Source organism: Bos taurus, chromosome 2, assembly GCF_002263795.3.
Source record: "Bos taurus isolate L1 Dominette 01449 registration number 42190680 breed Hereford chromosome 2, ARS-UCD2.0, whole genome shotgun sequence".
NCBI classification, from domain to species: domain Eukaryota; kingdom Metazoa; phylum Chordata; class Mammalia; order Artiodactyla; family Bovidae; genus Bos; species Bos taurus.
In genome coordinates, this window is record NC_037329.1 from 135,688,691 (window position 1) to 135,702,169 (window position 13,479).

A 13,479-nucleotide genomic window follows, 5' to 3' on the forward strand; every position below is an offset into this window, starting at 1 on the left:
CATGGAACAATGGACTGACTGCAAATCGGGAGAGAAATAGTCAAAGCTGTATGTATATTGTCACCCTGCTTATTTAACTTATATACAGAGTACCTCATGCGAAATTCCGGGCTGGATGAAGCACAAGCTGGAATCAGGATTGCCAGGAGAAATATCAATAACCTCAGATATGCGTATGACACCACCCTTATGGCAGAAAGCGAAGAACTAAAGAGCCTCTTGATGAAAGTGAAAGAGGAGAGTGAAAAAGTTGGCTTAAAACTCAACGTTCAGAAAACAAAGATAATGGCATCCGGTCCCATCACTTCATTGCAAATAGATGGAGAAACAACGGAAACAGTGAGCTTTATTTTCTTGGGCTCTAAAATCACTGCAGGTAGTGACCTCAGCCATGAAATTAAAAGGTGCTTGCTCCTTGGAAGAAAAGCTATGACAAACCTAGAAAGCATATTAAAAAACAGAGACATTACTTTGCCAACAAAGGTCTGTCTAGTCAAAGCTATATTTTTTCCAGTAGTCATGTATTGATGTGAGAGCTGGACTATAAAAAAAGCTGAGCACAGAAGAATTGATGCTTTTGAACTGTGGTGTTGGAGAAGATGTTTGAGGGTCCCTTGGACTGCACGGAGATCAAATCAATCAATCCTAAAGGAACTCAATCCTGAATATTCATAGAAAGGACTGATGCTGAAGCTGAAGCTTCAGTACTTTGGCCACTGGATTTGAAGAACTGACTCATTAGAAAAGACCCTGATACTGGGAAAGATTGAAGGTGGGAGAAGGGGACAGCAGAGGATGAGACAGATAGTTGGATGGCATTACCAACTCAATGGACACGAGTTTGAGCAAGCTCTGGGAGTTGTAATGGACAAGGAAGCCTGATGTGCTGCAGTCCATGGGGTCTCAAAGAGTTGGACACGACTCAGCAACTGAACTGACTGACTGACTGAGGGTTGTCTGAAGGGCTTCTCAGGTGTCACTAGTGGTAAAGAACCTGCCTGCCAATTCAGGAGACATAAGACACATGGGTTCTATCCCTATATGGGGAAGATCCCCTGGAGGAGGAAATGGCAACCCATTCTTGTCAGGAGAATCCCGTGGATAGAGGAGCCTGGCGGAGTACAGTTCATTGCGTCGGAAAGAGTTGGACATGACTGGAGTGGCTTAGCATACACTTAGGTTACTTGATGTCTGAAGCTCCAGTACTTTGGCCACCTGATGTAAAGAGCCCACTCATTGGAAAAAGACCCTGATTCTGGGAAACACTGATGCTGGGAAAGATTGAAGACGAAGGGAGAAGAGGGTGGCAGAGGATGAGATGGTTAGTTGGCATCATTGATTCAATGGACCTGAATCTGAGCAAACTTCAGGAGATAGTGGAGGACAGGGAAGACTGGCGTGCTGCAATCCATGGGGTCACAAAGAGTCAGACATGACTTAGCGACAACAACAACAAGGGTTGTCTGAGCACTTCCCCTTCCACAACATCTCAGGAGCCACAGAGAAAACTTTAATACGCATCACACTGCAATCCATTGTCTGGTTGTGGGTCATCTCTGTTGCCTCGACACTTACACCTGATGTCCAGTTGGCTGAGATTCAAAGCTGTAGCTACCTAGACAGTTCTGTCTGATTCCTCTCTCTCTTCCAGCCTTTGCTTCCTTCTGCTCTTCCTGAAGGTCCTGCCATCAGCCGACTCTAAGATGCAACCGAGCCTTTTCCTTCTAGAGAAAGCTTTACCTTTCCCACCAGCTAAATGTGATTTCCCTACTGTGCCACCCTTATCCTAACCCACTGTGTGCCCTGGGCCCCTGTAGTCTAGATTCAACAAAAGGATGTATTAAAAGGAACCAAGTTTACTAATATAAGTACTTTTTAAAGTATCCCAGTCTTAACTTGGATTTCTCAGAATGTTATGGGAGTTACAATGTTTGGGTGCACGCTCAGTTGTGTCCGACTCTTTGTGACCCCGTGGACTGTAGCCAGGTTCCGCTGTCCATGGGATTTTCCAGGCAAGAATAATGGAGTGGGTTGCCATTTCCTCCTCCAGGGGATCTTCCTGACCTAGGGATCAAACCGAGTCTCCCAGATCTCCTGCACTGCAGGCAGATTCTTTACCACTGTGTCACCCTGAGTCAAATTATCAAAATCCCTTCCCCTTCTCTACCATTCTATTTCTTTTTAAAAAATATTAATTTGTTTTTGACTGTTCTGAGTCTCCGTCGCTGCATGGGCTTTTACCTCGTCACAGTGAGCAGGGGCTACTCTCTAGTTCCGACGTGTGCCTCCTCATTGCGGTGGGTGGCTTCTCTCATTACGGAGCACAAAGAGCAGGTTCCAGAACTCGGGCTCTACATCTCAGGCTCAACAGTGGTGGCCCGGGGGCTTAGAAGCCCCGAGGCATGAGGGATCTTCCCAGAACCCACGTCTCCTGCATTGGCAGGTGAATTCTTTACCAATGAGCCTCCAGGGAAGCCCTACCATTCTCTTATTCATTACAGAAACATTTCAGTGCTTATGATGAGTTAGGTCCTCTGTGTGCCGCAGCTGATTCCAAACCTCCGATTCGCTAAACGCTCCTAAACTTTCTCCCCCTCCTTCTTCCCTCTTGTCTCTCTCTCCTTTTACTCACTCTGTATAAACTCCTTATTACAGGATTGATCTGCCCTCTTAAAATATAAACAAGGTGGTAAAATATACATAACATAAACTTTACCATTCTAACCATTTTAAGTGTACAGTTCAGTGAAATTAAGTACATTCACCACTGTCTATTTCCAGACTTTTTCATCATCCAAAATCCTATACTCATTAAGCAATAACACCCCATTCCCTGCTACCCCCAGCCCCTGGTAACCATTGTTCTACTGTCTGTATATGAATTTGTCTCTCCCAGGTATCTCATATAAATGGAATCATACAGTATTTGTTTTTGTTTATTTTATTTATTTCGTATTTTCAAGGTTCATTCATGTCATAGCCTATATCAGAATTTCATTTATTTTAATGATTGAATGATATTTCACTGTATGGTATAAAAAATTAATAAACAGAAAGTTTGGTTAAATAAGAGTCAGGAGCCCAGGATGGGGAGCTCCCAGGCCCTGCAATGCTAGCCCAAAAGGAGGAAGCAAGACTCTCTTCTTTCCTGGCAAGGACTCAGCCAATGAAAAGTCACAGACTCTGTGTACTGTATCCCTCCTTTCCCCAGCTTCCTTTTCCCCTCAATAAAAGAGTTCTGCTCCCCTTGCCCTGAGGAGCTCTGCATTCATTTTGGGCTCCAAAATCACTGCAGATGGTGACTGCAGCCATGAAATTAAAAGATGCTTACTCCTTGGAAGGAAAGTTATGACCAACCTAGATAGCATATTCAAAAGCAGAGACATTACTTTGCCAACAAAGGTCCGTCTAGTCAAGGCTATGGTTTTTCCTGTGGTCATGTATGGATGTGAGAGTTGGACTGTGAAGAAGGCTGAGTGCCGAAGAATTGATGCTTTTGAACTGTGGTGTTGGAGAAGACTCTTGAGAGTCCCTTGGACTGCAAGGAGATCCAACCAGTCCATTCTGAAGGAGATCAGCCCTGGGATTTCTTTGGAGGGAATGATGCTAAAGCTGAAACTCCAGTCCTTTGGCCACCTCATGCCGAGAATTGACTCATTGGAAAAGACCCTGATGCTGGGAGGGATTGGGGGCAGGAGGAGAAGGGGACGACAGAGGATGAGATGGCTGGATGGCATCACTGACTTGATGGACGTGAGTCCTGAGTGAACTCTGGGAGTTGGTGATGGACAGGGAGGCCTGGCGTGCTGTGATGCATGGGGTCAAAAAGAGTCGGACACGACTGAGCGACTGAACTGAACTGAACTGCCCTGAGGAGACTTGCACAACATGGTTGGCCTTGGTTGCAGACCCTGAGTTGCAATTCTCTGCTAATCTCATGCAAACCCATTTTTGCTGGAGCAGTTCTGGTAACTTCATTACTTCAGGTGAACATTGGATAGAACACATTTTGTTTATCCATTCGTCTATTGATGGACATTTGGGTTGTTTCCACTTTTTGGTTATTGTGAATAATGCCACCTGAATTAGTGGTGAATGATATCTGTTCAATTCCTTGTTTTCAGTTATTTTGGGCATATATCTAGAAGCGGGACTTGCTAGCCCATACAGTAATTCTACGTGTAGCTTTTTGAGCTCTAAACTTTTCCACAGAAGCTGCATTTTACATTTCTGCCAGCAAAGTTCCAAATTTCCACATCCTTGCCAATACTTATTTTCCATTTCCTTTGATATTTGCCATCCTGGCGGGTATGAAGTTAACCTCTCTTTATGTGAATTGATTTAACATTTAATTTCAACTTTACCCTGTTTCTGCACAACAAAGAAGAGATTGAGAAATGAGATTTCTTTCTCCTAGTTCTGTTTCATTTCCCTAAAATCCTGGAGTGACGAAGACAGAAGTTCCCTTAGAAGCTAGAGGGGAGAGATGCTGAGAGGTGAGGGAGGGCACCTCTCACGCTGACAGTCTTACCCCTCACATTCTTCTTGTTCTGTTTCCATGTCCACTCTCCCACTAGACTACAAGCTTCTTGAATGCAGGACCCTGTCCCTGCCTTTCTGGACTCCCGTATTCAGCAGCACAGGGCCTGCTACAGACTAAGTGCTCAGTGAATGAAAGTACATGACTCTGTGTGTGTGTGTATGGGTATTCAGTTGGCTACATCCCAAAGCCAAGGAGTGATTTGGGGATGAGCCACTGTGTTTCCTTTTTCACACTCTGACTCTTTGCATCAGTATGTGCTGAACAACACCTGGGGAAAATAGGGTGTCCCAGGAATAAGGTACCTGAAGAATCTTCCACCTGGGAGAGCATCTGGGACTAGCTCTTAAGAGCTAAACTTTGGGATAGCGTCCACCATCAGCACCAAGTTCCATCACTTCATCTCTGGAAGCAAAGTGTGAAGGCGGCCCACAGTGGCCCCATGTGGCTGCCCCAAGTAGGACACCTTCCTCTCTGAATCTCACAAGGAATGCTCGCTCCATGTAGCTAGGTCTTACAACATGTTCAGAGCACTTGCCCTTCAGTTCAGCCTAACAGAGATGGGCACTGAGCTACTATAGGCCAGGTGCTGGGTGCTGGGGCCACAGAGATGAGGCCCAGCCAGCTCCTACCTTCATGGAGCTTACAGAGAGGAGGAGACAGAGAAAAAATAAATCATTTGCATTGCGGAGTGAAAAGTGTTATGATGGAAGAAACTCACAGAGGAGTGTGGGAGCTAAGAAGAGAGACCTCTCAGCCTGGGGGCAGTCAGGGAAGGCTCCCTGGAAGAGGTTACCTTGACACAATAATCCTTGTGAGGTAGGCGGGGCGAGGATTGTTATCCTCATTGTGTAGTGGAGCCACTGAAGCAGTGACCAGCCCAGGGAAGCTACACTGTCCTCTGGCTGTGGGAGGTCAGACTGTCCTTTGCCTTATTCTCAAACCCCAGTCACATGGCCAGACACGCCTGAAAGGCATTTCTAAACATCTATTGCCAAGAATAAGAGGGCCTACTGGCTACTCCCAGGTTAACGCCGCTATTTAACAAATTCAATTCAACCCAACAGGCAGAGTGCAGGCTCACACAGAGCCCATCTCATATGGGAGGAGGTGACAGCGGTGCGCAACCTCACTGTGATTCATCCAGCGGCTTTCTGGTAAGTCCAGGGCCAAGGTGGGGGCTTGAGGGGAGCAGTGTTCCTGTGTGGCTTCTAGAACTATGATAGGTCGTTTATCTTTACCTGCTGTGTTTTTCTGCCATCATAAACATTTCCAAGAGAAATTTCCCTGTTTCTCAGATGGGGAGTGTTAGTCGCTCAGTCGTGTCCGACTCTTTGTGACCCCATGGACACCAAACTCCTCTGTCCGTGGGATTCTCCAGGCAAGAATACTAGAGTGGGTTGCCATTCCCTTCTCAAGGGGATCTTCCTGACCCAGAGATCAAAGCCGGGTCTCCCGCATTGCAGGCAGATAGTTTACCATCTGAGCCATGGGGAAACTACTTTAAAAAGGCACTTGGTAACAAAACAATCTTATAAAAGAATAAAGTTGGTGACCTCAGACTTCCCAGTTTCTATACTTAATATGACGGGACAGTAATCAAGACAGTATAGTACTGGTATAAGGATAGACCACGGAACAATGAAATAGAATGGAAAATTCAGAAATAAACCCTCACATTTATAACCACTTGATTTTTCCCAAAGGGTGCCAAGACAATTTGATAAAGAATAATCTTTTCAACAAACGGTGCGGGAATGAGTTACCTACATTGCACACGCAAAAGAATGAAGTTGGACCCATATCTCACACCATATTCAAAAATTAATTCAAAATGGCTCACAGACCTAAATGTGTGAGCTAAACCATATGCCTCTTAGAGGAAAACATAGACAAATCTTTATGGTCTTGGATTTACGTTATAATACAAAGAATCTAACAGATTCTTAGATATGACACTAAGAGCACAGGCAACAAAAGAGAGCAGTAGGTAAATGAAACTTAAAATTAAGAATGCTTGTTCTTCAAAGGACAGCAAAAGTGAAAGCTCAATTCACATAATTGGAGGAAGATTTTGCAAATTTTGTATCTGACAAAGGACTTGCACCTAGATTATATAGAGTTCTTACCATTCAATAACAAAAAGACAAATAACCCAATTTATAAATGGACAATGAACCTGAATAGACATTTTCCCAAAGAATATACACAAATAACCATAAGCACATGAAAAGGTGACCAACATCATTAGCCATCAGGGGAATGCAAATCAAACCCACAATAAAATACTGCTTTTTACCCGCACCCACTAGAGTGGCCAGAATAAAGCACACACACAGCAAGTGTTGCTGAGGGTGTGGGAGACTGGAGCCCTCAGACATCTTACACTTTGGGGAATGTAGGCTGATGCGACCACTTTGGAAAACAGCATGGTGGTTACTCCAGGGGCTAAACATAGAGTTACCACATGACCCAGCAATTCCTTTCCTAGGTACACACCCAAGAGAAATGAAAAAATATTTTCACACAAAAAAATTTGTACATAAATGTTCATGGCAGCATTATTCATAATAGCTAAAAAGGGGAAAGAACTCAAATGTCTGTCAACTGATAAATGGAGACATAAAAGGGGAAATTCCTTGGTGGCCTAGTGGTTAGGATTACCAGCTTTCACTGCTGTGGCCCAGGTCCAATCCCTGGTTGGGGAACTAAGACCCTGCAAGCTGCATGACATGGCCAAAAAAAATGTAGTATATTGGCCAAAAAAAGGAACGAAGGGCTGATACAACCCATAAATCAGATGAACCCTGGAAACATCTGCTAAGCCAAAGAAGCCAGTCACTCAGGACCACATATTATATATATGTTAGTCGCTCAGTTATGTCCAACTCCTTGCAAATGGAAGTCTCCAGGTAAGAATACTGGAGTGGGTTGCCATTCCCTTCTCCATGGGATCCTCACCCAGGGATCGAACCCAGATCTCCTGCGTTACAGGCAGATTCTTTACCTTCTGAGCCACCGAAGTATGATTCTGTTTAAATGAAATGTCCAGAATAGCCAAGACTATAGAGACAGAAAGTAGATTGGTGATTGTCTAGGGCTGGGGGTGGGTTGGGGGGATGGAGGTGATGACTAAGGGCTGTGGGCTTTCTTTTGGGGGTGATGAACAATGTTCTAAAATTGGAGTGAGGATTGTCCAATTCTGTGAATACACTAAAAGCCATTGAACTGTACACTTTAAGTGGCTGAGTGGTGTGATGTGTGAATTAAATCTCAATAAAAACGAGCAAGAAAGTGCCTGGGTGTACTGGGCACCCCCTGATTCTATCCTCAGATCCATGCTCTCCTGCTGGGGGCGGGGGCTTCCCCTTCTCATCCAGATTCTCAGGGAAGTTGTAAGCCCCAGATGGGGACAGAGAGGGGGCTGGATTCCCTCTGGAGCTGCTGCCCCCTCGAAACCCAGCCTGTGGAATATTGGGGCCTGAGGATTCTGAGGCTGAGCCTGTGCTTTCTGAGTGGAGACAGTGGACAATGTGGGGTGTGTGTGAGGGGTGTGGAGGGGGCCAGGTTTCTCCCAGATGGGTCATCTACGTCTGGGGCAGGAGGGCTCAGAGGAAAGGGGACAGCCTAGGAAGCCTAAGGGAAGAGAAGGGAGGGACCCCAGGGGAAGAGAGAGGGGCTTGCCACGGTGCTGACTCCTCTGTGCCCAGTGAGAGTCTCGGTCCTCGGGGAGACTGGAGCTGCTCCCGTGGTGGGGTCCCCTTGTGCAGGGGTCCTGTTTGCATTGTGGGATTGGTGAGACTGGAGGGACGGTGGGGAGGGAAGGAGAAGAGAGGGGCATTCGGGTCAACTGCTGTGAGGGGCACGTCCCCAGAGCCCCTGGTGAGAGCCACCGGGACCCCCAGTGTGCTCCCAAGGCCTGATGTTGTGCCAGGCATGGGTACGTCTGGCACACAATTGATGGCAGTGCGGGTGAGTGAGGGAATGAATTGAGCTTCTTTGGAGGCAAGATGATACAGTAGAGAAGCAGTCTTAGGAGTCGTACAGGCCTGGGTTTGAAACCAGCTCCTCTGCAGATTTGCTGTGTAGCGCTGGACAAAGCGCTGGGCCACCCTGAGCCTCAGTTGGGATTCACCCTGAACCTCAGTTTGAACCTCAGGTTGGATGGGAAAGGCAGAAGGGGAGAGACTAAGGAAAGCTGTAGAAAAGGATATGCCCAGGGCAAGGAAGGGGAGATTCGGCATACCCTCTAGTGCCACTGGAGACTTCAGGGCCCCACACAGATGTTCCCCACTTCTTGTTCCTTAGCCCCGGGAGGAACAGATCTTTCCTCTACAGCAGTAGCAGCAGCAACTGTGACACTCTCGGGCTCTCTTTAAAGTGCATATTTAGTACATTAAAGACTGTGAGAAATCCTTCAAAAAGAGCCTATTTCATTAAAAAATATATTTACTTATTTGGCTGCCTGGGGTCTTAGTGGGATCCTCACTGTGGCCCGTGGACTCTGAGCGGCAAAAGCAGGATCAGTAGTCGTGGTTCGCAGACTTAGCTGCTCTGCGGCACGTGGGATCTTAGTTCACCAGTCAGGGGTTGAACCTGCGTCCCCTGCACTGCAAGGTGGATTCTTAACCACTGGACCAGCAGGGAAGTCCCAGTCTCTTTCATTTTAACTCAGAACCTTCCAGACACGTTTGGCCTCAGAACCTTTTTGTGGTGCCCCTCATGGAGCCAGTATTCTGGAGAACACCTGTTAAGAAATGCTGCTCTACGATACTGGATGCTTGGGGCTGGTGCACTGGGACGACCCAGAGGGATGGTATGGGGAGGGAGGAGGGAGGAGGGTTCAGGATGGGGAACACGTGTATGCCTGTGGCGGATTCATTTCGATATATGGCAGAACCAATACAATATTGTAAAGTTTAAAAATTAAAAAAAAAAAAAAAAGAAATTCTGCTCTAGAGAAAAGCGTGTGGGTTTGGGGACCCAGCAGGCCACGGTTTGATTCCTGCTCTGTGACCCATCTGGTGTTAGACTTCAGGCAAGTCACTTTGTTTCCCAGAGCCTCCTTTTCTCCTAGAGTCATTGTGAGAACAGGGGAAACTATGTGGGTAAAATATGCGGGGAGGTCCCTGGTCGGGCCATGTGCCCGTCCTGTGCCAGGCCTGGCCCTACTTCTTCCCCTAAGCCAGGCTCTCTCCACTATAGACTCTGCCTCTGCTGAAGAGGCAGTTAGGTACTGGGCTTGGTGGAACTTTGACTGGATTTCTTTTCTGGGAACACAGGGTTTGATGCTCCTCACTTGGTACCCTCATCGGCCCTGGCACGATGGACAGCGGGAATACCCAGATGTACGTGGAGGATAGGATCGAGGCGCCAGGGGCCCGGCCAAGCCCTGGCCTGAGGACTGCCAGCGACAGGGCTGGCGATGAGCCCACCACATCAGAAGTCTGCCAGGTAGGGCCTGCCTCTCCACCCGCAGCAGGCGCCTTTCCCTTCCCATGCCCAGGCTTTCTCTCTGACTTCTTTAATCAAGCCTCTACAACAACTGGCACAAAACCCAGTTCAGATTGGACTAGGCAGGAACAAGATCACATCAGCTGTGTAACTGACAGACCTGCCTGTAGACTTCAGGTATGGCTGGATAAAGGTGCTAGATGAGTCTCTCGGCTCTGCCTGCCTCTGTGGCATTCCCAGGCACGCTCTCCCTGCAAAACGGCAAAAATTGCCCTGGCAGCTCCAGGCTTACATCTTCCCATCGTACTTCCTCTGGTTTAACATCCCAAACAAGAGGAGAGCCCCTTTGCAATAGCCGAAGAAAGTCTCCCGTATCAGTGTCATTGGCCCGGGTTGTAGTCACATATTTGTCCCTGAATTAGTCACCATGGCAGGGCAGAGTGGCCTGGATCTCTTTGCATAATGAAGTCAGCAGGGGTACTCTTGAAAGGAGGCAGGAAGGTTCCCATAAAAGAATGTTGGCTTCTGTTTCCAAAAGAGATTTTGGCTGGATGAGGAAAACAAGAATTGTTTACTTGCTCTGCTAAGTAGAAAGCCTTCCATGGCCCTTACCCTCCCCCTCCCCCATAACCTTTATTCCCCTGACAGCTACTCAGAGTTTCCATCCGTGATCTCTGTGCCTTCTTTACTGTGTCCCGAGCTAAAAATGTCACCATAAAAAAGGCAACATTTCTTTGGATTAAGTATACCCCTCTAACTGTAGCCTCTGTTATAAATTACAGCTTCTTGTGGGCCCAGGAAGAGGGCCTGAAATGAGGGGTCTTGGAAGGAGCCTGGAGGAAACATTCAGGGCTTCTGATACCTGCCCATTTGTTTTTCCAACAAGCATAGTCACGAGGTCTCAGTGCCGCCACTTAACCAGCTGTATGATCTTGGGCTTGTCACTGCAGCCCTTGAGCTTCCTGGACTCATGTGTGTCATGCTGAGGATTAAATGGGTTAAATCCCTGGGGGCACCTGGCCCTGGCCCTGCCCCTTGGTAGATGCCCTTAGTGTTGACTCCTAGAGGAATCTTGTATTATAACAACTACTATCAGTTGACTGAGCCAAGTTGCCTGGAGTTTGCTGACTCAGGTAAGGCTTTGAGCTCCCTCGGACTCGCTGGCTCCAGGCCACCCAACTAGGGAGTGATAGACATCAAAACCCAGCGGAAACTGAGGAAGCCTCCCTGGGACTTTGCCAGGGTCTCTCTCTTTCTTTTTTTTATCTAGGCTGCCCCTTCTCTCTCTCTTTTTTTTCTTGGCTGCCCCTTGTGGCTTTCGGGATCTTAGTTCCCTAAGCAGGGACTGAACCCGTGCCCTTGACGTGGAAGCTCAGAGTCTTAACCACTGGACCGCCGGGGAAGGCCCCCACATGCGCTCCGTCGAGCTCTCCTTGTCAGGATCGCCGTGGCCAAGGTGCCGCTTGGGCTCCAGGTTCCTGTGGCGCCCTTGGTGCTGACTGGGCCCCTCCCCGCCTCATGTCTCTTCCCCGCGTCTTTTCAGCGCCTCTCCCGTGAGGCACCAGGTCTCCTCTCCCTTGAGGCGCGGGGTCTCGCCTCCCGTGAGGTGCAGGGTTTCCTCTCCCGTGAGGCGCGGGGGTCTTCCTTCTCCCGTGAGGCCGGGGTGTCTCCCCTCTCCCGTGAGGCGCCGGGTCTCCCCCCTCCCGAGAGGCTCAGGGTCTCCCCTCTCCCGTGAGGCGCGGGAGTCTCACTTCTCCCGTGAGGTGCAGGGTTTCCTCTCCCGTGAGGCGCGGGAGTCTCCCCTCTCCCGTGAGGTGGGGGTGTCTCCCCCCTCCCGAGAGGCTCAGGGTCTCCCCCCTCCCGTGAGGCTCAGGGTCTCCCCTCTCCCGTGAGGCGCGGGGTCTCCCCTCCCGTGAGGTGCAGGGTTTCCTCTCCCGTGAGGCGCGGGGGTCTCCCCCCCTCCCGTGAGGAGTGGGGGTCTGCTCCACCCCCGTGAGGCGCCGGGTCTCCCCTCTCCCATGAGGCGCTGGGTCTCCCCTCTCGTGAGGCGCAGGGTTTCCTCTCCCGTGAGGCGCCCGGTCTCCCCCCTCCCGTGAGGCGCGGGGGTCTCCCTTCTCCCGTGAGGCGCGGGGTCTCCCCCCTCCCGTGAGGCGCGGGGTCTGCCCCCTCCCGTGGGGCGCCGGGTCTCCCCCCTCCCGTGAGGCGCGGGAGTCTCACTTCTCCCGTGAGGTGCAGGGTTTCCTCTCCCGTGAGGCGCGGGGTCTCCCCCCTCCCATGAGGCGCCCGGTCTCCCCCCTCCCGAGAGGCGCGGGGGTCTTCCTTCTCGTGAGGCGCAGGGTTTCCTCTCCCGTGAGGCGCGGGGGTCTCCCTTCTCCCGTGAGGCGCCGGGTCTCCCCCCTCCCGAGAGGCGCGGGGGTCTCCCCTCTCAGAATGACCCATTCCTTGAGCCCGGGCCGTGGTCATCTTTGTTCTAGGCTGTGTTTCCAGATGCTGAAGCGATGGACAGTGGCCCGCAGCCCGCACCAGCCCTGGGAGCCCTGGAGACCGGGCCCGGACACAGAGACGCATCAGAGGAGGGCTTTCCGCAACTCAGTCCCCAGGAGCAGAAGCCTCCGGCAGGACCAGGGTGAGCTGGGGGCTTCCCAGAGAGCAGGTCCAGGAGGGAAGCCCAATGTGGCCCACCGGTGGGGAGAGAGAGGGGAGGGAACCCCGGACTAAGGTGGATCTGCCCACTCACCACTCCTGTACTTTTTTCCGGAGCGCGACTCACACTGAATAATCATGTGTGCGGGTTTTTTGTCTGAGCTCCCCCACTAGGCCACAAGTTTCTGTGACGTGTGGTGTTCAAGAGGCATTTTTGTGTCTTGTTTAACTTTAAAAATCCCTCATGGAATATGTATTGCCCCTCTACTACATGCCTCGAACTCTGTTAAAAAACTGCTTTTCAGTTCAGTTCAGTCGGTCAGTCGTGTTTGACTCTTTGTGACCCCATGAATTGCAGCACACCAGGCCTCCCACTCCAGTGCTCTTGCCTGGAAAATCCCATGGACTGCTGAGCCTGGTAGGCTGCAGTCCATGGGGTTGCTAAGAGTCAGACAGGACTGAGCAACTTCACTTTCACTTTTCACTTTCATGCATTGGAGAAGGAAATGGAAACCCACTCCAGTGTTCTTGCCTGGAGAATCCCAGGGACAGGGGAGCCTGGTGGCCTGCCGTCTGTGGGGTTGCACAGAGTCGGACACGACTGAAGTGACTTAGCAGCAGCAGCAGGCCCCCCTATCCATCACCAACTCCCAGAGTTTGCTCAAACTTATGTCCATTGAGTCAGTGATGCCATCCACCATCTCATTCTCTGTCGTCCCCTTCTCCTCCTGCCCCCAATCCCTTCCAGCATTAGAGTCTTTTTCAATGAGTCAGCTCTTCGCATCACGTGGCCAAAGTATTGGAGTTTCAGCTTTAGCATGAGTCCTTCCAAAGAACACCCA

At 49.7% G+C, this 13,479-nt stretch overlaps 1 protein-coding gene across 3 annotated transcripts in view; it reads left to right on the plus strand.

Annotated features, from left to right (window-relative positions):
- The first annotated feature begins 5,259 nt into the window (after positions 1–5,259).
- Positions 5,260–13,479, plus strand: part of SPATA21 (spermatogenesis associated 21) — a 42,574-nt gene continuing 34,354 nt past the window's right edge. Inside the window, exons 1-4 of one of the 3 annotated variants that reach the window (XM_059880258.1) lie at positions 5,260–5,454; positions 5,608–5,697; positions 9,823–9,994; positions 12,469–12,620. In XM_059880258.1, the coding sequence (XP_059736241.1) occupies positions 9,866–9,994; positions 12,469–12,620 (281 nt within the window). In that variant the 5' untranslated portion in view covers positions 5,260–5,454; positions 5,608–5,697; positions 9,823–9,865. Of the gene's footprint in view, positions 5,698–9,822; positions 9,995–12,468; positions 12,621–13,479 lie in introns of those variants that run through there. The other 2 variants (XM_059880263.1, XM_059880264.1) reach the window with 2 other exon arrangements.